We start from the raw sequence: 22951 nt of genomic DNA on the forward strand, positions 1-22951 counted from the left end.
CATGTATACAATAGTGTTTGAGTGTTTTCCTCATGGTTGAGTCCGACTGTATTTTACTATATTAACATAAAGGTCATTCTATTTTTATGACTGAAGACACACCCCAAAGAGTTATTATAATGTGTATTTAAAGGATACATGCAAAAGTCAAATCCCTTTGAATTCGGCTTGTAAATTTGTTCAGTAAACTGAATTAACAAACTGGAACTCTGTTTACGACAAAGGTAGACTTTGTGTCTTTACAGATAGAGGAAGTGCCAAACAAATTGTGTTTAGCCCACCATGAAGTAAAGTCCACTAGAACCATTTGACAAACACTGTAGATACAGGTTTGAGATTAGCATGCTGTATTTAAAAATGTGTTCTTCCCTCAGTCCTGCTTTACTTATATCTATGTATACAACTACACCTGCAAGTTTACCTGTTACCTTTGCAAAATTACATCGCGATATGCTGCAATGACTTAGTGGGTATACTGTGCAGACATAAATAATACAACTGGTGACACTATGTCTTAACTAGTCATTTTAAAGTATCTGTGGCTTCATTAAAGACCTACTTCACCGGTGGAAATATGAAGGTGTATTGAACTCTGAGATCCTATGTAGGATAAATGTGCAACAGTTTTAGAAAGCGATTCATCCTAGCCTGAGAAAAGGCAGAAAGAGTGTTTTATGGTCTCATCACACATGGGAAAATGTAGGGTTAGGATTAACAGGACAGCTGGGCCAAGGGAAGACTGAGGGAAGAAAAACCTAATTCATTATACTATAATAGCAATTTTATAATGATAGAATGCCGGTTCCGTATGGGGGAAGTATTCCTTTAAGTAGCCTATCAGGTTTTCATACATTCTAACTTGAAGAGTGGCCATTCCACTTCCCAAACAAAAACTTCAGTAAATCAACAAATGACCAACTAAAACCTTATAGTAAACTATTTGGGTTTTTGGCACCGTCAGAGTTGACATCCGCTTAAATTGGACCTTGGACTGTCTGACTTGTGATGTGTGAAATACTGTATGCCCTGATGGCCCCACGGATGTGTCCATTAGTTGGTTTTTTCATTCTCCCTTATACGGAGCCAATGAGAAACAGCATGCACTCACTGTTGGTGGTGTAAACAGATTCATGCATATGCTAGTTCACACACACACACACACACACACACACACACACACACACACACACACACACACACACACACACACACACACACACACACACACACACACACACACACACACACACACACACACACACACACACACACACACACAAATAGAAATCAGTCAGGGTAACATCACATGGCCAAACACGTTTGTTTGTTCATTGTACAAATGGCAGCTGTGGCTTAAGTGACTTATTAGTTTCTTAACATCAATACAATAATTGAAAATTTAAATAGAGGTCATCCTTTGAAGCATCCTTTTAGTACAACAACTGGTGTATGCACACAAAATGTACTGTTCCACAATCCACATTCTCATATTTTGTCTACAATATTTTGTAGAGAAAAAAAATAGAGAGCATTCTCTGTAGACCTATACTTATTTACCAAATGGTACAATCAGTGTGTATGTTGTGTTGTTAACACAGCAGTGGCTGCATTGTGATGTGCACCTGCAAACCTAGTGGAGAAAAAAAAAAGTTAACGGGGCGTCACATCCGGTGGAATATTCTAGCCTACTTCGTCTTGCTCTTTAAAAGGACGTGCACAAGAGCCACAGATAGTATAATAAACAAGAACCAGCGGGGTGAAGTTGACAGGTAAACAGTCATTGCGTGTGTTCTGAATATTGCTTTTGACAGCGTTGCTTTTCTAAACACAAAGGCCAGTTGACAGATATCTGCGTGAAAAAAGAAAAAGGAAGGAACAAAGAGAATCTACGTTTGCAGTGAACGTACGCACTTTCCATCACTCGATCTGCCTCTTGTCCTCTTGTCCTTGGAGGTATTTTAAGGTAAGATGAGACACGCTTCATGGATGTATGGTAACATGCACCTTCACATCAAAACTGAAAAGGGATTTTAGAACAAGATATAAGCCTCTCTAGATTTTTCTTTGGGCGGGTATTTTTTTTTTTTTTGTGACGCAGTTGTGCATTTCCTCTTTTTTCACGAGAAATAACGGGATTTCAAACCGCTCAATATTTTCGCTGTAGGCTACCTATAATCAAGTAGTTATTCATTTATGTCTTTGGTGATTTTTTTTTGAACAATTCAGTCATCCTTGTGATGCAGGCAATAACTTACTACGTAGGTTGCGCAGGGGCGGTTCTAGGATCAGAGCTGTATGGGTGCCCTTTACCCTTTTTCTAAAAAATTAACATTATTTTTCAAAATAAACCGCCTTTTCATTTTAGACCATCCTGGTAGGGGGAACACTTTATTATGTGAATAGAAATATTCACATTTTCAGATATTAAAAACATATATCTAGCCTATTATATAGGCCTACAGGTTTTTTTGTACTTTTTTAAATGTTATTTTATTTTTTTGACCAACAGCTGATGTTCTGCGATCCAGAGATAATCATGATCCTTCTGACTCCCTGCTCCGGTAGGTTCTTGTTTTTTTAAAAATCTCATTTGATCATTTGGATTACTGTAAACCTACATAGGCACAGATGTCAAGGTGTCAACTGCTAAAATAAAAGGTCTGCTTGGATCGAAGTAGGCAGCCTAGAATGAGCTCATGGAGTTTAAGAGACGCATTAAAATAAATGAAGAATGTATTTGGTAAAATGCACTGTAAACTACATATGAGAATTAGAGCATGTAGTAAATATAATGCAGTTATAATATGCATTTATTATACATTATGTGCATCATGACCATTGTTTATTATTAAAGTAAACATGTAGCATATTAATGTATGATGTATATCGTGTATACAGTTTGAGGTTAGCTTGAAGATTTTCATTGATGTATTGTTTATTGTTGCACAATTGTTTATTTATAGGAATACACATTGTATGACAGTTTTTTGTATCTCAAAATAACATTATAAAAATAAATAAATAATGATGCTGAAAAATTATAAATAATCTGTATTGTTCAGTGAAATCTGTTTGCCATAATGAATTCTTGTCCTCGGTTTTACTTTAGTAGTTTAGTAGTTTTTAGTTGTTACCAGGTAACATAGAAGGAGGGTATTTAGCCATAAAAGGCTGGTTGCTCAGTGACCTTACAACATGAGCCTTCCCATCATGCTTTGCACTCCAGAAATGGAGACCAGCTCCAGAGTTGTCAGTGTGTCTGGCTCTGGCTGTTTATTAATTAGTGATCAAGCCAGTGCTTAAAGCTTAACTGTTAGATCTGCAACCGTGCTGGCTTAACGCCCTTAGCGCGGCCTGTCTGGCTCTCGCTCTGTAATAACATTGACTGGGACCAAAAGGTATTAACCTTAATCATCATAAAGCAAAATTTGCCAATTACACGATTTTCAGAAAATGTATGTGTTTACCTTTGAGAAGTTCCCAGATAATGATTCAAATGCCAGGTTGTAACTTCTGTCCAAAGTCCTAAAAAGCATGCTGTTAAAGTACAATTGTTGTTGGCATTTTGCTGTGTGTCTCATACGCTGTTTTTTTTCAGATGAAGAGAGTCTCTTGAACTCGCCTGCCTTTGGAATCACAGGAAGTTCAGGGTGAAAAAACACATTAAGGGTTGCTATACTGCAACATTTAAAGGACATTTAAATTCTTGCAGGTCACTCACTATCTGTGCATTTTGTCTCGGACAGTACTACGACTTGAGAGAAAAAGCAATACACTAAAAAAAAAGAGAGAGGGGAGGCAGACGAGAAAGGAAACAAGGATTTATTTGTTTGGCTTCATTAAAACCCATCTCAGCTTTTTGAGGGGGCAGGGGGCAGTGTTTGGCTGGAGCGAAAGGGCAATGTCCTCATTTGATCTTGCGGACTAAATGTAGCTCAAACCATAATTCATACTGCAAATTTTGTCCTCAAATGAAACAAAGATTTACTCATTGGTACTTTAACATATGACTTAATAAAATGATTGCTTCTGGTTATACATAACCCCATGCAGTCAAGTATTTCAATATAAAACTGCGTGCTATAAAAACAAGAAGGAAAAACCAGCAGAAGTTAGTAGATTTATCTTTATGCCACTATCTCCTTTTAAGACTTGACTAGTGGTGGTATTAATAGGGTTGAACAGTTACTGTAGCTATGTGATAGCTGCTGCCATGTCCTTGTCTCAGGCCACTACGTTTGATCATCAGAGTTAGTAGGCAAATTGATCTCACGTCTGGTATGTGTCAATGCAGTAGGTCCAACTCTCACAATAGCCAATGGTGTACGTGTTAGTCCCCCTATATGTCCATAGTTACTTCCCCATGCCAGTATTTGTGTGTGTTTACCCCCTCCGATGAGATCACAATTCAGTTCTAACGCTTCACATGCATCCTCTTCAGACATTGTATCCTTTTGAGAAAAAAAATAATGCATGTTATTGTGTCCTTTTTAAAAAAAAATTAAGTAACAAGTTCAATTCTGCATAATATGTTTATTGCATAGAAATAACTGATGATGTATTGGTTGGATGATGAGGCCCTCTTTAATGCTGCATGCTGTGTGTGCTGCACACGCCTTGATGGAATGAATGTACAGTAACGAATGCATTTTAGTGATCTGAAAGAGGATGAATGTTTCGTAAGGTCGGTCTCCATCCAATAAACATACGTCTTGGTAAGTGATGCTTCTTTTACATCAGACAAGGGAATCCATATAAAAGTAATGTTTTGCTTTAAATTCAGAAGAAAGCCACTGATAACAAGAGAGAAATGTCTGTAAACATATACTCCCATATATCTTACAGTACGGATACCCATCAGATGACTTTTATCATTGAGTTATGATCGGTAAAGCATTAAGATTACTTTCAGTCCAACCACCTGAGGATTGACTCAAACTTGGATATAACTATTCCCATTCAGACACTTTAATCAAAGGGTCTGCTGGCATAGTCTCCTGATCATAGTTGAGAATTAGCTTTCTAGCTTTAGCTTCACAGCTAAGGCTATTGACCTAACACAGACAACTACTAACTGCTGCTAATGTATGGTTTCTCAGGTCTCTTCCAGTGTACCAACAAGTTCTTTCTGAGCGATCGGGCCACAGGACTCAAGATCAAGGAATTTGCTCGTCAAAATGCAGCTAATGCTCTGTCCGTTGCCAACATGCTCATGGGCATGTCCTCCATACTCTGCAGTCTGAATGGGTGAGTGAACACACTGTAGGGGAGAACGGGGTAAGTAGGCACACTTTGTACTCTAGTGAGAATTGCTTATCACCTAAACATCTTTCAATAGTCATTCCTACATTAAATTGAAGCTTAAGGTGTTGGCTTGAAATGTGTACCCCTCACTTTTTCTATCTTATTGTAATAAAGAAGAAATGAATCATCAAAGACACCCTTACACATTGTGACAACCAACCCCATCAAGGGGTCGGTTGTCAAACACTATGGGGTTGTTTGTCACAATGTTATCTTAATGGGAATAATCTTAAAAAGAAGGCAAGCAAGTAGAACTAAATTAGAAAGTTTAATTGCATTGTCAAGTTGACAAATAGGCCTACAGAACTTACTGTAGCCTTGGCAGCTGGTCTAGTTTGGGATGCGCTGGGTTGTTTTGATTTTGTTGCCCCTTTTTCTTTTGCATGCTAGCTGCCTTTTCCTGCTCTATTCTTTCCTTCTCTGGGGTGTCAGTGAGGATACAGCTTGACAATTTATTTTGTTATTGGGTTCCTTTTCTGGCTGCAGCCTTGAGATAACATGTGACAACCAACCCCCCCAAAAAAGTTGACGACCAACCCAAACTTGAATTTCTTGCTAGCATCAAGGCCAACAATCATCTGACAACTAATTAGGTTGCTAACCACAATCTAAACTATAGTTTACCCTTCACACTTTGTATGGGTAACAAGTTTTTTGTTATAAACCCATTGTGTAAAAGCTTAGAAGAAAAATACTGAGGAGCTAAATATTTTCAATTTGACATGAAAAACACAAACAGTCGTCTCACCTCAAATTCAGCAGTCTAACTCCAAGGAAGACTATGTAGGTGACCTCTGATCCCAATTCTGGATATTTACATACCAAAATTTCACAGACGGCGCCTTCTGGTTCCGAGATATAACGATTGTGACAACCAACCCGCGTGACAAATTACCCCGTTCTCCCCTACTTGGATTTTACAACCTGAAACATTGGTGAGGAGCAGCTGCATGATGGATAAAATCTATCAATTGGTCATAATTATTGTCAACTTTTTTTCCGGAAAAAATCAAACAAAAACAAAAAAGACGACAAATAAAGGATTTGACTTGACACATTTTTTTAGGGCTGCCACTTTTTTTCTATTGATTAACCCATCGATCTTTCTATGGATTAATATAAAGAAAATATATATAGATATCATGGCGTCCCATTATTTTCTTGTGCGCACTAGAGTCTTATAATTTTTTGTTGTTGCTCATGTCGCTGTAGGGGCTCGGTAATATTTCATGGGTCAACACATGATGTAGCCTAGCTCGAAAAAAGAAAAAGGAAATATTTTAGATTATATTTTTGCGTTTTTCACTTTTATTAGACGGACTGGAGAGACAGTTGAAATGGGGCAAAGAGGGGAGGACGTGAAGAGAACTGAACACGGGTCAGATTCGAACCGGGTCTGCTGCGATGAGGACCCCTTTCTCAAACTTTTGATAGCCGAGTGCCAATTTAGGAACCCAACATTGGACCGGGGGCCGCCGAATGGCCAGCGTCTTTGCATTTTTAAAGTTTACATGTATTGGTCTGCATCCAATAATGTGTAATTAACACATTTTAATTAATAAATGAAGGGCTAGGTTTCATTTCAACATTGGGGGGGACACATTAAAAGCGCGGGTCTGGGGGACAATTTGAGGTTCGAACACTTAATTTTGTACATTTTGGTTAATTTTTATGCAGTAATTTGTGTCTTCTGTATTTATTTATGGTGGACTAGTTAAGGAAAAGACAACTGGCTCCCATTGACACACATCTAATGGAATATAAATCAGTAAGGCACTGAGGCATTCTGTATTGCATTCAAATATTTATTCTACTTTATTGTTCAAAACTTTCTGCACATTGAAAACGTATCACTTTTTGGAGTGTTTTTTTGTAGGACTCACTACTCATGATGCAGCAGCAGTGTTAACTATTATGACACTATACATTGGAAATAAACCGGGTGGGCTATCAGCAGTCAACTAGGCAGATAGTTCCATGGCTATCAGCAGCTAGCTAACGTTAGCTTGTTAGCTAAACTTTAGGCAAAAGAGTTAGAAACCAGATAATGTTAGCATCCATCCTTAGACACTTGACCTAATCTAATTCACCTTGAAGGTGAGAAAGTGCATCGTATTAGGCTTGACAAGCTCACTATTTAACAACTTACATTGGGACCACTACACTGCCTGCTGCACTGCGGGAGGCTGACCAGCCGTCTGCAACGAGAGGCAGAGGCCAGCCGAACTTCGCAAGTTTAAGATGGTACGGTCCACTGTAGGAGTGTTATTATTAATAATTGGAGAATTAATATAAACAATTTGGAGGGATATTTAAGTATTTCGACCCCTGTACTGTTTTTACTGTTACGGGGGACGTATCCCCTCCGTCTGTTTCAATTTAAATTTTTTTATTTTATTTATTTTTTTAATAATTCATAATTCAATGCGGGCCGCCAGATATGTTTCCGCGGACCGCCATTGGCCCGCGGGCCGCACTTTGAGAGCCACTGCTCTAGGGGGACGCTCTATTCACTACCACAAGCGCCCCCAGAAAACGGAGATAACAGGTTTTGCAAAATAAATCTTCAATTAGACTCACATAGTGATATTTTGTTGATGTAGTTACGTGAAATACGATCTGGCTTCAACACGTAGTGTTTTATTCTGAAAAGTTAGCAGATGTTGTTTCGGTTTCCCAGTTCTTTTCTGGCTCGATCTGTTCTATGCTGTATTGATGCGCCGTGCTCCGGCATCCGGAAAAAAAGCAGCCTTGTGTATTTGCTGCAGTGGGTTTCGGACTGCCGGAGCTGCATTGCCAGTGGAAGCACACTCATTGACTAGAGTGAATCCTATCAGCTCCGCTGCTGTGGCGGAGCGGAGACGGACCGAACACGCATCTGGTGTACGTCACATCATGACGTAACAAGTATGTAGAGGTGGAAAAACAGCTTCACCATGTACTTGTATGAAAAGTCATGCGTCGACTTCAAATAACAAATTTGCCTAATTATGGTGGCTCTGATAAAAAAAACTAACACAAAGTTATATGGAAAAACATAAATTATTTGGAAATACATTTTATTTACAAAAACGCAAAACAGATTGCAAACACGTTTCACAAAACGCAACCAATCAGCAAAGCTGACATTCCAGGGACATTAGAGAAAACAAAACCCAACATTTTAGAAAAGCACAGGACCAAATTAGAAATTACATTTATAATCAAAACCAAATTTTTTCATGTGTTTTGTGAAATATTTTTTTTCTTTCTTTTTAAATTCAGTGTATTTTTCTTCTCAGGGCCATCGTACAGTGAGGTTGCTTATAGTAATTACTTAATTATTTCCCTATAATACGAGCTGTACCAAGCTTAGTGTAAAGATGCAAAGGCAGATACGCAGACAGACCAATGTAAATGTCCAACCCAAACTAAAGATGATAATTCACCATTGGAACAAGACAATTATTTAACTTCATTTGTAAAACTGTTGAAATCTTACCAGCACTAGTTTTTAAACCTTTTTTACTTGTGAGAACATGTTAACATTGTGCTGTTTGAAATGGGTTGCTGTCTTCCAATAGGCACCACCATGCTGCATGTTGGCTGGTCCTGATTGGCTACCTGCTGGATCTTGCAGATGGAGCGGTTGCCAGGCAACTCGGTGCCTGCTCTGCACTGGGTAAGTGATGTGTTTTGGTCAGTAGCTCTTACCATAGATAAACAACAACTGGGGGATTGGCAGGGCTTGCTCCATAGTCCTTTGTGTGGACTTTCACATTTGGCCGGACAAAGTCATACACAAATAGAACCATTAACCAGAAACTCTGCCACTGAAATACTCCATATAGTCTTACAGAGTCTCAAAGTGAAGAATCATGCACATTTTATGATTTTGTAATTTAAGCTTTATCAAAACTGTGTTTGTATATCTTTTTTAAGGCATTCGCACAAGAGTCACCCATTGCATTGTTAGCATGTCAAAATCGACATGACCCTGTGTCAACAGCACTGTAGATAATAAATCAAGAGGCACACGTAGCTGTTTAAACATTGCTCTCAGTGTGAAAGTTCACATTTTCTCCCAGGCCCAAAAATAGCTCCCAGGTGCATCACAATACATCATTGACTGCACATTTCAGGGGGCTTTGTGTCCCGCCATGGGGGTTTTTCTGCATGACTTTGCAGGTGGATGTTGTTGTGCCCCTCCCCACACATATTTTGTCAAATGAACAATCACTTTCTGATTAAGCAGCCTAATTCCACGGGATCACGCTCCAATTGTCTATTTTATCCCGTTGCTTTGGCGTCTCTGCATATCTGAAATTGCTAAAATTGTTGACCCTGGCCCCGTAGTATTCCACCCCGTTCATTGGAGCATTGGCCGCCTGAATCACCTACTAGGCGTCACTAGTGAAACACATGCTATGTGCTCCTGCAGGGATAAAGAGACAAGGCGGTGGAGAATGTTGTTTATTGAATGGCTGCCCAATGGGCTGACACTGAAATTCCCACTTGGACATATTTGCACGTACACACCCCCTCTCATCGCAGGTCAGTAACATTGGCAAGTGGCCCAACTGGAGATATGATAACATATCATCTACACTGGGTTTGATACACTGCAAAGTCATGACTAAGGGACTGTCCAAGTGTAATACTAGGACATCTGGCACACACTAGTAGTAGCCTTTCCAAAAGCAGATTAGCCTGAATATTTCTAGTATGGTCAGTGTCTGTCAACAACTCCTTACAATAATAGATTGCGTATCTCTTTTGAAATTCACAAAGCCAGTTTCAGTTTTCACATTTTTTCTAACCCTTTTCTTCATGTGCCAGGTGCCAAACTAGATGACTTTGGTGACTTCACGACCTTCGGTATTGCCACATCATTGCTCCTGAAGACAACTGGCCTGTTGGACCACATCCTGTGCATTTGTTATGTCCTGTCTGTGTTCACCCGCCTCTGCTTCTTCTCAAGTGGTAGGTTCCAAAAATGTGGCGTTGTTAAAGCCTCTGGAAACCTTTTCTAGAACGTTCGGGCAGAGAATAGCCGTGATTGGTTCAAAACACTTATTGTGTCATAAAGAACCAGAGCATAACTTCGCCTCATTTAAACTGAATTCATGTAATAAATATATTTTGATTAAACATGCCTAGCTCTTTTCAGAGGCTTACTATCATGCAACTAACTCGCCAAATTTCCGTGATTAGCCAGAGTTTGTAGATTTTGGTTTACAGGGGCTTTAAATGGTGTTGTTTACACTTGAGTGTTTCCTTCCAGTATTTTTTACTTCATCATTAAAAGGATTTAAAAGGAGATCTATATTCTTGTCTGGTCTTAAGGGATCCCGTTCATGTACCGTGGCCTGCCCTGTATCTACTCTGCTGCCATCTTGGCCTGTGTGTCTCTGCTGACTGGGGGAAACATGGCCCTGCTGCGTGTGCTGGCAGTGGCTATGATCATCTTTATGATCAGCCAGACCTTCTACCCCCATGACAAAGTGCTGGAGTCCCAGGCCTGGAAGAAAGTAGTCTATGCTGGAGGTAAAGGCCATTTAAAAAATAATAATATAAATTAATTTAATTGATTTTTTTAAAGATCTTTTTTTAATGCTTTCTAAGATATTATAGATAGATAGATAGATAGATAGATAGATAGATGTATAAATAGATGGATAGGAAGCAGGTTGACAAGGACCTGGCCTTATATGGTATGCTCTCTACCAGCTGACGTACTGGGGTGCCCCCATAAATTAAATCTATTAATATAAAATAAATTGTAGTGTGTGTGTGTGTGTGTATATATTTTTAATGCATTTTCAAATTATATTTCAGGTACAACATTTAGTACCTGCATTTCTTAGTGGGATTATAGGCATGTGTAGATAGTCATAGTTTATTATGATATAGTCTTGACTTTCAGGCAACTTCACACTTAACATTTATATTTATGTCTTTTTTTTCAGGAATCTTGATGTTGTTCTGCTCTTCATTCCAACCTGCATGTCTGTACTACCTGCTGTGGTCCACCTCCTACATTTTGTTCCCGACATCACTTTGGAGCAGTAAAGTGTAAAAAAAAGGAGTGCTGGCTTAATCAACACTCTTTAAGTAGTGTTTTTCCTCTGGCCTACGCGGGTAAAAACGAGGATTCAGATTGCTGCTGCTCCCATACTGTCGAGGAGGACCCGAGATGCACACACACACACACACACACACACACACACACACACACACACAGGCGGACACTCGCTCTATTTAACCTTTATTTTGATGTTTTCACTTCCAAGACAACTCAGATTATAGAGATGAGTAATGGGTCTGGGATTGAGAGAGGGACATTATAATGTTAGGATTAACATTTCTGCTGTGTAATGTCTTTGTCGCATTTGAAACCAAGACTAAGGCTAAGGGTGGATTGAATTTTTCCTGTAATCTCCTTACTACATCAGTATGAATTCCAATTGTTCACCAATGTTGTGAACAAGCGGCAGCAGGACACATCATCTTCTCACAGAAGAATATAAAAAACTAAATAACCAATTGTATTTTTTTTTTGCCTCTAATTCGGTTTCGAATGTTTAATTTTTTCTGATCACCACAGGACAACATAACTCCTTGTATGATGTCCCCTATTCAAGCGCTACGGTTTGTGGGTAAGGCCTTTAATCTACCATGTGATTTCTCTGCAGCATTTTGGAGATTATAAATGTCTATGTCATTTCTAGTTTAACAGGCATTTATAAGGCATTAGGACCGTTCATAGGTAAACTGATTGTATCGCGGTTGGGGTCATCTCACTTTCATCGCAATCAGGTTAGGTTGTGTACAGTAAGAAACACTTCCCAACATTATGTATCAAATAAAACAAAATACTGCTAATCATTTTGACTTGCTGTTCGAGTGTATGTTTTAAATAAGTTGAATTGAAAGTCAACTGACCCCAACCCTGGCTTCTGTGAATTTCAAATAACTTGTTTTCTTTCATTTACTTTTTTTAAAGACTTTCAGCTTTTTACTAAGTTGTGACTTTGTCCAACATGAAAGAAAAAAATGTGTTACTGTTGATTTCCCTATTTCTTCCTTGTGTGATTCAATTGGGTCACTGTATGTAATTCTCCTCTGTTTTAAGAGGCATTGCAGTTTGGAGAGTAAATCCACACTGGATCACCACTGCATCCTAATACTCAACTCATCACAGCGATATCACTGCAGGTGTTTTTCCATTCACTAGTCAAAAACACCTTCCCTGACGTCAGTGATTGGACGCCCATTCAGAAATGCAACCTGATTGGACGTTTGCGAACACATGAATAGCACTGCAGCTGCAGTTTTATGCCTGGCGTGATTCAGTGTGACTTTACCAATGAAGTACAACTACTATACACGTGCTGCAAAATCCTGCTTTTCCTGCCATCTAGTGGGTGAAAAAATATACATTTTATCTGCCAGTTCTGCGTTCACTTTAAAAAGGTGATGAGACAATGCACAAATGTCGACATTGACTGTGCTCACAAATGCACAATAACAATACTAGTAGTGTAGGAGCGTTGCAACTTTTAAGCCCACATAGGTCAAGAATGTAAAGGTACGTGTACGATAACTCTCTTTAACTTGGCCAGTATTCAGTCTGAGGGACATCGCTTTTCTTGTAGTCAAGTCCTAGTCAAGGACACCTATCTGACGTCACTCATCTTGTTTCATAGTTGTGTATTTGTGCCTCTCTGCATTATGAGGGACAAATAGAAATTATTAGACTTTAATACAGAATCATGTGTAGATAGTAGCACAAAGTACTAGGTAAATATACTGTATCTTTTCCTCAGACCTACATATTTAAATCCACATCTCCTGAAAAAAGAGCTCGTCATCAGAGCTTTTAAAATACAGGGGAAAGGTCACAATTTGAGTTACATGTTTTTAATGATTTGAACCCCGCTTTCAACAAATACTCATAGTGTTAGCGATGTAACAGTTATTCAAATGAGTCTCCTTTACAGAACTTTCTGGGGATAAACTGAGCAGGCAGAGCAGAATTTCATAAAAATCTGTATGCTTAATTCAAAACGGTCATGTCTTCTTTTTCTGATATTGATTTTACTTGACATAGTTTGTGAAAAAATCTACAGTGTCAAGTGCATACAGCAGACCGAACGCAAATGTACTAGATGTAGATTCAGAAGTGCATTTAGTTTTGTGTGGGTGTTTTTGGTTTTCAAAATGTAAAGTCACGGTAATGTATGCATGCCAAGAGCATTACAAATACAAACAATACTGTGCTTTGCCAATTGATGAAAAAAAAATTCAAAAAAAAATCTGAATGAACAATGAGATCTGTGTTTTAAGCCTGTACACTTTTGACAATAAAGAGGTATAAAAGTACTTGCTTTGAGTGTCCTGTTTGACTGTTAAGTATACGTTTCACATGTTGGATAATTAACCAATCAACAGTAGGCCTAGACATACATCAGTACTTAGTGGATGTTACATTGCATTCTGGGAGATAATCACACACTTTAAATGTTGGTGCTTCCTATCTGTTGCTGTATTTGGTATAGGCTAAGACATGAGCCTATGTGTCCTGGCCTTATGAGAGCAGACCAGCCTGTCTGTTATACTCAGTTATATCTATGACCTCAGGAACACAAATGGCTTTAGTAGAGGCTAAATGCAGCGAGGACTCCAACAGCTTTATGATGGCCGAGAATGCAGGTCGGTCTTTGAAACTCCACATTCCACAGTACCTCATCAGGTCATACCTAAGAGCACACACACAAAGGAATATAAAACACTAAAGGAATAGTGAGACATGTTTAGTCTTAGTAGAAGATAGCCTACTACTCTCCTGTGTGTCTGTTAGATTTAAAGCTTTAGCCAGTAGCTGGTTAGCTTAGCACAGAGATGGAAAGTAGGGGAAGATAGTTATTAATAAAGTATCTCCCAGTCTGTTTACCAGTAACTTAACAGTGCTTGAATCAGTTTCTCAGTACCTACTACTCATTAACCTATTATTACCTAATGTTTCAATACTACAGTAACTCCCAGTGTGTTGCACAGTAACTAATAAATAGTGCTTTGAATCACAGTCTCTCAGTACCTACTCATTAACTAACCATTGGTTCCTCATTCGTTCCTCAGTAACTACTCACTTTTTGTGTACCTTATTGTAAAGTGCTACCAAACTATCTACCAGCATGTATTACGTGTTTGTCTCACTTGCTAACGCTACACAAATATGACTACGTGTTGAGTGACGGGCCTGGATTACTCACAAAGGGCCTCCACAATTCTCTGGTCTCTTCATTCGATAGGAGCCCTGTAGCTTTTGAAGCACCGACACAGGATCCAACTCAGGGAAGGGAGCAGAGCCTGACGTCAAAACGTAACAAAAAAAAAATAGTTTATTCTCATATTAAAAAAAGCAGACTTTAAAAGTTATACACTATGCTGATGATGGTATATCGTAATCCAACAAGAAGCTAATCTGAAAAGGCACATATAGTGATGGTTTGAAGAGGGTAGTTTTACCTAAAGTTATCAGTTCATACAGTAAGACTCCAAATGACCACCTGGGGAAGAGAAAACAACAATTTTGACCCGTGTAAAAAATGCATTGTCTGTAAAGTGTAATGGTCGTGCAATAGCAAAAACAACTTTGTATTAGGCCTAATGGCGGAACACCACATTCTAGTAGTTCTGTGTACATGTCTGCCCTTACACGTCGCTCCTGTCGATACTGAGCTGCATCATAATCCTCTCCGGAGCTTGCCATTTCAGAGGCACCTCCTCTTCCCTTGGCCTGATTGCCGAATCCATTCTGCGTCCTTCGAATGCCACGCCCAGCCCAGACACCCGCGCCGTGAGACCCGGGCCAATTAAGATGTTCCTGGCAGCAACATCCCCATGCACCAACCTGTGCTCCGACATTAGGTAATCCTGAGGGGGAGGACACACAATAACAGCCACACATGCCAATCTTTGGCTGAAATATGTATTTTTAATGCAGGAGAAGCAACAACCTTTCCCCCTAATAGGTGACTTCATGACCTGATGCTGTAGGAAAATGACATAGGAGGTATAGAGTGTGGCATCTAAATTCAGCTAACATTCCTGTGTGGTCATTTGTTGGAAAATAATTGGTCCACAAATAGTAACTCACCAGGCCGGCTGCAACCTGCTTGGCCACCAGATACACAGACCTCTCCGAGAAGTTCAGTGTTGGATCTGCAGTGTTTGAATTTTCTCTCTTAAAGGGGGCAAAAAAGAAAATTCCATTTCATTGTGTATCATCATCAAATAAAAGTTCAAATTTAAACCAAAGCGTGTGTAGGCTACCACTGTCTACATTTCTGAGTGTCCAGAGGAAGTGAAGGAGGTTCCCCGGGCTGTAGGCATCCATGACCAGGTACATGGGCGGACTCTTGGTCTGACAGTACAACATCCGCACCACATTCTTATGTTTACACACTTTGGAATGGAAGAGGACCCACTCCACAAACTCCTTGGCTTCAAGCTCGTTGGGTCTGTCTGTATGGTGTATGGAGACCAAATAGAGAAAGTTAGTTAATGCTGTAGTATCTGTTAATAAAATTTTAATGAAAATGTACTGTATCTTAAAGCTATAGTGAGTAACTTTTTCATAGAAATACATGTCCGTTACATGCTGCAAGCCATTGCCAAATGAGTTGACACAAAGTTGATTAAGTCTATCAGCTCCACAAAACACTCTCTGTATTTTGCCATATGGCAGCGTTTAAAAACTGGTGTCGCCCCCTGACACTGGTTCAGAGGCTCAAGAAGGGCCCACAAAATGTATCAGATGTTGATTCTCCTGCTAAGAAAAAACCTGGATATACAGCATAAGGAATGAAATCCATGCACGATCGCCAAAGGCTTACCTCGTGTAGATGCGCTGAGAATGTTGTTGTAATTACTCAGAATAACTAATGGGGGCGACAGAAGTTACGCACTGTAGCTTTACTGTCTTTCTTGGCCCTTTCCCTCTCAAAACGACAGTGATATCTTCACATGCTTTCGCTGGTATTCCAAAAAAAAAAAAGGTTGTTATCATCTTGGCCTTTTAAAAGATCTATTCCTTACCTCGGAGGGACTTAACCACCACATCAGAGAAGGTGCCGTTGCTCTCTCTCAGCCGACCTTTACATATGGGGCCAAGGCGGCCCGTCTGCCAGAACTCTAGCCCCTCAAGAGCACACTCCTGAGGGATCTCCCAGGAACTCAATGCTGCCTCATGTCCAGTCATGGATGCACTCTGTTGGCCTATTAAAATAACGCAAAAGAACGCAATAAACATACGCAAAATGCACATGTTCATTTGAATTATAACCTGGCAGGCACTGATGAAAAATACGTTTGACAGGGAGAATAATGCAGTTATTACAATTCATACCGTTTGTGAAATGAGCTGAGCTGCTCCCTTGTCCTTGTTTGTTCTTGCGGAGACTGTATAAAATGAGAGCCACCACCAAAACCGTGCTGAGAGCCAACAGGCAAGGGATGATTATTACAGCAAGTGTACCCGATGATTCCTCAGCTATACGCAAGAAGTGAAAGAAGTCAAAGTCAATGAAAAATTTATTTCTATAGCACATTTAAAAACAACATCAGTTGACCAACGTGCTGTACAAAATACAATACAAAACAACATATAGGCCTAAGATACACAACAGCAAAACAGCTCAACTTGTGTTAAAGGCCAGTGCAAGAAAGTGAGGCTTCAGCAACGTTTTAAAGCTGGTTCAGAATAAGACAACGGAAAATGACTTTTTTTTTGCAGTTCAATTCAATTCAATGAACTTTATTAATCCCACTAGGGGCAAATGGTTATGAGCAGCAGCTTGTCTTATACAGAGAACACATGTCAGACAAGAAAAAATCAAACAGGTACACCAAGGAGCATAGATGTGGAAGGAATCTACAAATACATAAAGTATACATAGTATCGATACTATAGTATAGCATATACTCACAGCACAGGGGGAAGGAGGTATCATTGCTGCATCCATGTAGAGCAGCTGGCATTTCTCACACATGAGAGCGACGACAGACCATGTCGACTGAGTCAAAAGTCACCCACCAGACCCAGTGTATCCCTGTGTGAAACTGATCTGGGGTCTGATTGTTATAAATTACACCGTAGCTTCCCTACCTGAAACCTGATGCCAGGGTGTTAGAATGAATACATATTCCCCACCTAATGATGTAAAATTCATGAGCTGGAAAAAATAATCCCAATAACAAAGCTGTTATCAGCTGCTCTTGTATAATGGCCTCAGCTTTGCCTGCGAGGGCGCTGACCGCAGAGGTGACCTGGAAAGTTGACTGAACGTTAATTATTAAACACATCACAATACATGATAACATTAACGGGTGCATTTGGCCTATAGGCTACTGCTGCATTGGAAGTTAATAGGTTGTTATGCAGCCTCATTAACATGCTTGGGAGATATCAGTTTGTTTTTAGGCCCGATATGGAACAATTGGCTCATGAGACAAAAAACATATATTATACATGTGTATGTTTAACTAAAAACTAATCAAAATACAGCAAACCAATAAAACTAGGAAACATAAAGTGTATGACAGTTCAAATGCTGGTTATTATTAGATTGAAAAGCAAAGAACGGCTATCTCTGTGTTGTTGTGTTTGAGTAGTCTACAATGAGAGGTGCCAGATTCTATTTTGCACTGGACAGTACTTTGTTTTCAACCGCTGTTGTTTGTAAATGTGCTTTATAAACTATAAATTCATTGGAATTGAAATTAACACCTTCAACCACAAGAGGGCAGAATTGTGCAATAAATCGCCTCTCAGAGCAGGACAGGGGTTGCAACTCTCCAAACGCATTTAATGGACTCAAAATTACATCATAGATTAGAAAGTGGCGTAGAAGTTGCAGCCTTATGTATGAAGATGAAGAACACATTGAAATGGGCGCAGACATCAAGACTCATTGGACATAACAGTTCAGGTCGAATCCCCAAACTTACAATAAACATTTCCCACGTGAAATATATCCCAGTCCCAAGAGCCGGAACTCCGCCTTACTAAACACACCATGGAAACTAAACCCAGCCGCTTTCCAATCACACAAGACCCGCCTCTTGCCTTTACCCAATTGGTTCAATGGAGAGGCTTTAGGACCGGCCCACATTATCTGATTGGACATGAGCCTATGCTATCAGGAAAAGCAACACGGAAAACATGAAGGAAAAAAAAAAGTTATGGAGTGAAGCCCTAAGCCGATCACGTCTGTTTCATGCAGCTGCGTAGTTTTTATTTTTAATACAGCTGGAATACAATCTCCACATTGCCTCTGGAGAAAGTAGGTGAAGGGTGCAAAGAGAACACAAGAGGCGCGGGCTTTATTGGAGCTGAAATCGGATCGGGATAGCCGCCCGGTTCAGAGGAGGGCCAGCAGGTAGGTAGCCCCAATATGTTTTTCCGTTTCCAAGGACTGCCTTGCTGATGTCACCACCGCGAAAGGAGGTGGAGGAGGGCAACGGGAGGACAGGTGCGCAGCGTAAAGTTGCGTCTCCAGCCAGTGCGGGATGAAGAGCCGTCACTGAGCGGACTGATACAAATACTCAACAGCTGATTCTTCTGGTTGGAAATCATTTGTTCTTTTTGTTTTTGTTGAAGTTTGTCCTGTGTTTCTCCTCCATAGCCTACTGTTTTCTGGGCGGTGTTTTCAATTCGTCTGGCATTTTTCTCTGAAGTCTTAAGTGGAATATAATTTCTTCACGCGTTTGGAACTGGACAGGCACAAACTGCAGGACCAAACTAAACTGCTATTGAATGCGTTTATTTTTTTTTGTTTTTTTTCCAAGTGCATATTGCTGTGAACTGGCTTGGGGTTGGTTGGGGATCGAAACCGCCCCAGCATCGGAACCAGCACTTTCCGCTTCATTGCGACACTGACGCAGCCAGGTCTGCTCTCGCGCATGCATCCCCAGTCGCAGACAGACAGGTGATGCTCGAGTAGGCTGCTTATTCAATGGAAGGATCGGTCATCTCTACAACGGGAGTTTGATCTAAGACTTCATTTTCCCTGGGAATGGAATACAACGCTTAGAAAGCAGCCCCAACTTCTCTGATCTGCGATGCTTTTTCCGTGCGTCATTGCATCCTAACTAGGATCAGAAAAAGCAGGGTCTTTCGTTGAAGGACAGTCGATCTCTTGGACTTATACTCCCCTCACCAAGGTTTTTACAATTCAAGAGGCAGCACCGACAACAATGTCCAAGACACTGAAAAAGAAGAAGCACTGGTCGTCTAAAGTGCAGGAGAGCACCGTGTCGTGGGGAGGCTCGGGGGAGCTGGTCACGGTGGTGGAGGTCCGGGGCGGCGCGGAGCTTGGAGAGTTCCCCCACATCGGACACTTAGTGCCGGAGGCGATGGTGTGTCACGTCGGGAGGTTCCCCTGCGGCGGCGACGTGCTGCTGGAGGTGAACGGCACTCCGGTCAGCGGACTCACCAACCGAGACACGCTGGCTGTGGTCCGACACTTTCGGGAGCCCATCCGGCTGAAAACAGTGAAACCAGGTGTGTGCTCACTCATTGCAATTGTGTATTACTGTCTAAAACCCCCTCAAACCACTCCAACACCCCACTCAACATGTGTGAACTGCTTTAAAATGTTTGTTACAGCAGTGAGACCCGAAGATGTATCAGCTTTAGGGCATGTGTGACTACAGCACCATGAACAGATAAGAGGGACTTGGGGGTTAGAGCCTCACCTGAGCCCCTGTCCCTGTGGATGTGATGTGATGTGGTGTGTGTGTGTGTGTGTGTGTGTGTGTGTGTGTGTGTGTGGGGTAGTCCAAACAGGTCAGTTCAGTGTTTTCAGCAGCATATCTAAACGGTCCATCTGCATACCTATTTATTCCTGTTGACTTGAGACATAGCATTTTTTACAGTGCTACTCTTGCTGCAGGAGTGCGATCCTGCCAAACACAGCACAAGTGAGGGACATGCTGGTGCTGTGTTGAAGCGCTCTGGTTCACAGTGCCCAGATGTGCATGCACTACTACAACACAAGCCGTGAACGACCATTTAGCTTGTAGCCCTCTCCTTTGCATCCACACACAAGTGTTGCCTGGCCTCTTATGGGCACACACACACACACGCACACGCACGCACGCACGCACGCACGCACGCACGCACGCACGCACGCACGCACGCACGCACGCACACACACACACACACACACACACACACACACACACACACACACACACACACACACACACACACACACACACACAGCTATAATGTCTCTGTATTTCTCTGTCTCTAAACCCATCTGAAAGCTTGTTAATTGGATTCCTGTGACTTTTATTACCTGACTGACTAGCATGTAGTCTGTACTATTTGTTTGGCTCAAAGACATCCCTAATGAATGTGTTAAACGAGCCAATACATATTGACAGTCACACTCGACCATCAGTCATGTGGGACAGGAGGTGTGTGTGTGTGTGTGTGTGTGTGTGTGTGTGTGTGTGTGTGTGTGTGTGTGTGTGTGTGTGTGTGTGTGTGTGTGTGTGTGTGTGTGTGTGTGTGTGTGTGTGTGTGTGTGTGTGTGTGTGTGTGTGTGTGTGTGTGTGTGTGTGTGTTCATGTCGATGGATAGATTTGATTGAGGCACTGCTGTGTGTGTGACTTTGCAAACACTTAGCAGGGATTTGTTAATGGTTGCCGTGCCAGCTTAGACATGGTGGCATCCTGGTTGCTGCGTTGAGGTGAGTGCAAGTCTAATTGAATCAATTGGGCCCCTATATAGTATATCCTCTAATCCCCACGACCATGTGCCAGCCTGGCTACACAGTTTGACACCATGACTTTGAGACATGCTCTTTGCTCTATGGTGGTGGGTGTCTGTGAAGGGGATTGGTCATTGGGCTAGAGACATAGGGTTTGCCTGTTGCTTACTTGCCACTGCCATCATCACCGCACTCAACAGTCACACATGGGCAGCACATCTCAACCCATTCATTCATATGTTTACCATTCATCATTGCTTTCTCAATGTTTTGGCAGTGTCTCTGTCTTTTATGTATTTTTTCATGTCATTTGAGCCTACCTGTTACAGCCGAATTTCTTCGGAGGTGATATGAGTTTGATAATGCCGTATTGTGTCGGGCCATTTATTCTTGTATGTGTGTATCGGAATCAAGTTGTGCTAAAAGGACATTTTGTCACTTCCATAGCACTCAACATGTCACATGCTTTCTAATGCTCTCTCTTGACTCTGCATGCTGGATGTATGTCAAGTGACGCCGGAGCTATACACTTCGACGTGTGCAGTCTGCTCACCATAGGCTTCTGTGGTCCCCTGTGTGTGTGTGTGTGTGTGGAGGGGTGGGGGGGTGTGTGTTTATATCTCTGTCCCTTTTTCCTCATGTTTAATTCACACACACCATCCATTATTGATGACCGCTCCGTGCCAAAGACGAGTTGGCTGATGGGCAGATCAGATGTTCGGGTGTGTGGATGTAAACTTGTATTCCTCGTCGCAAGATTGCAAAAGTTGCGAGTGAGGAGGAATGCTAAGACTGTGTTGTTGAGCTTGGGGTTAATTTTTAGGGGGAGATTTGTGTGTATACAGTATGTCCAATAAAAAACACTTTTTTTGTTGACTTCTCACAGCAGGTGTGCCTCGTGTTTGCACAAGACGGCAAGGAAAACTTACATCAGCCGGAAGGGAGGCATTTATACTTTTTCAATGGGTCTCTATTGGATTTACATTTTCCTCTCCTCCCTTGCTGCATTTAGTCTCATTTACTTTATCAGTCGATTATGCATCGTCATCACATTTTGCCGCCCCCCCTCCTCTCTGGCATTTCTCTCTCCTTTGTAACACCGTTCTATAAATAGATAGGTATGTTATACATCCATTTTTTTTTTGGATACCATTTGTATTTCTCCTTCTGGAAGGTTAAATTTAATTCTTTTACTTGGTTTTTATCACATATTATATATTTCACTCTGATTCTCCCAAGTGTATTCAATCACCAGTATATACAACATAATCACTAGCTTTCTGCAAAAAAAATGTAACAAATCAAGAAATATGCACATGTTTTTCAAAATCTTCCCCTCTTTTTACACCATTGAAGCGAGTCATTTCAGCTTCCTGACCATGACTGAGTCACACCTGTGGCTTCTAAATCAAACCCAATGTTACGGCCGTCACCAGAGCTCAGACTGTACTCCACACTTTTCTTCCTGCACGCTCACGGACAGGAAACAGCAATTCGTCCCAAGTGGTTCTCTAGCTCCTGACCAGCCAACACACTCAGTATGCGTCTGCCATCCTGAGAGAGGTGCGAGGCAATAGGCAATAACCTTGAGAGGACCATGAGCGTATAGAAGGCGTAGTGATCACAGATGCCTATTTGCGGCTAAGAGACTTGTGAGCAGGGGCAGAGCATTGATTAACGCTGTAAACAAACTTATGTCCGCTTGTTTCTTTTTCCCCTGGTGGAGCATAAGGGATGGACCATTTAGCGAGAGAAACCATTCACAAACCATGGGAACAGAGTTTAAATAATAAAAGAAATATCCTTCTATGAAATATGATTAATGATAATGATATACTGAGATGACCATGGGGTCAAATTTTATAGTGCTTCTCCAGAGATCC

General features: G+C 40.9%; 3 protein-coding genes across 4 annotated transcripts in view; 2 read left to right on the forward strand and 1 right to left on the reverse strand.

Moving 5' to 3' along the window:
• Nucleotides 1-1704: 1704 nt before the first annotated feature.
• On the forward strand, nt 1705-13668 carry tmem269 (transmembrane protein 269). Of its 2 annotated transcripts, none has more exons than XM_080031254.1 (7): nt 1705-1963; nt 2510-2561; nt 3599-5247; nt 8868-8965; nt 10123-10266; nt 10630-10830; nt 11253-13668. In XM_080031254.1, the coding sequence occupies exons 3-7, from the start codon at nt 5084-5086 to the stop codon at nt 11360-11362; spliced, it is 717 nt and encodes a 238-aa protein (XP_079887380.1). In that variant the 5' UTR covers nt 1705-1963; nt 2510-2561; nt 3599-5083; the 3' UTR covers nt 11363-13668. The 2 variants fall into 2 exon arrangements, with proteins under 2 accessions (XP_079887380.1, XP_079887379.1); XM_080031253.1 differs by having other exon boundaries at nt 5100-5247.
• A 205-nt stretch (nt 13669-13873) lies between these two features.
• LOC307253572 (tyrosine-protein kinase STYK1) lies at nt 13874-17328 on the reverse strand (the record flags this gene model as incomplete). Its single annotated transcript, XM_080031682.1, has 9 exons — nt 13874-14045; nt 14559-14655; nt 14815-14855; nt 15005-15222; nt 15446-15532; nt 15632-15813; nt 16387-16566; nt 16697-16840; nt 17277-17328. The coding sequence occupies 9 exons, from the start codon at nt 17326-17328 to the stop codon at nt 13874-13876; spliced, it is 1173 nt and encodes a 390-aa protein (XP_079887808.1).
• Nucleotides 17329-18991: 1663 nt separating this feature from the next.
• magi3a (membrane associated guanylate kinase, WW and PDZ domain containing 3a) overlaps nt 18992-22951 on the forward strand; it is a 117852-nt gene continuing 113892 nt past the window's right edge. The window contains exon 1 of the mRNA XM_080031174.1: nt 18992-19852. Within this exon, the coding sequence (XP_079887300.1) occupies nt 19546-19852 (307 nt within the window). The 5' untranslated portion in view covers nt 18992-19545. The remainder of the gene's footprint in view (nt 19853-22951) is intronic.

This window comes from Ammodytes marinus (assembly GCF_949987685.1).
Source record: "Ammodytes marinus genome assembly, chromosome: 7".
Taxonomy (NCBI): Eukaryota; Metazoa; Chordata; class Actinopteri; order Uranoscopiformes; family Ammodytidae; genus Ammodytes; species Ammodytes marinus.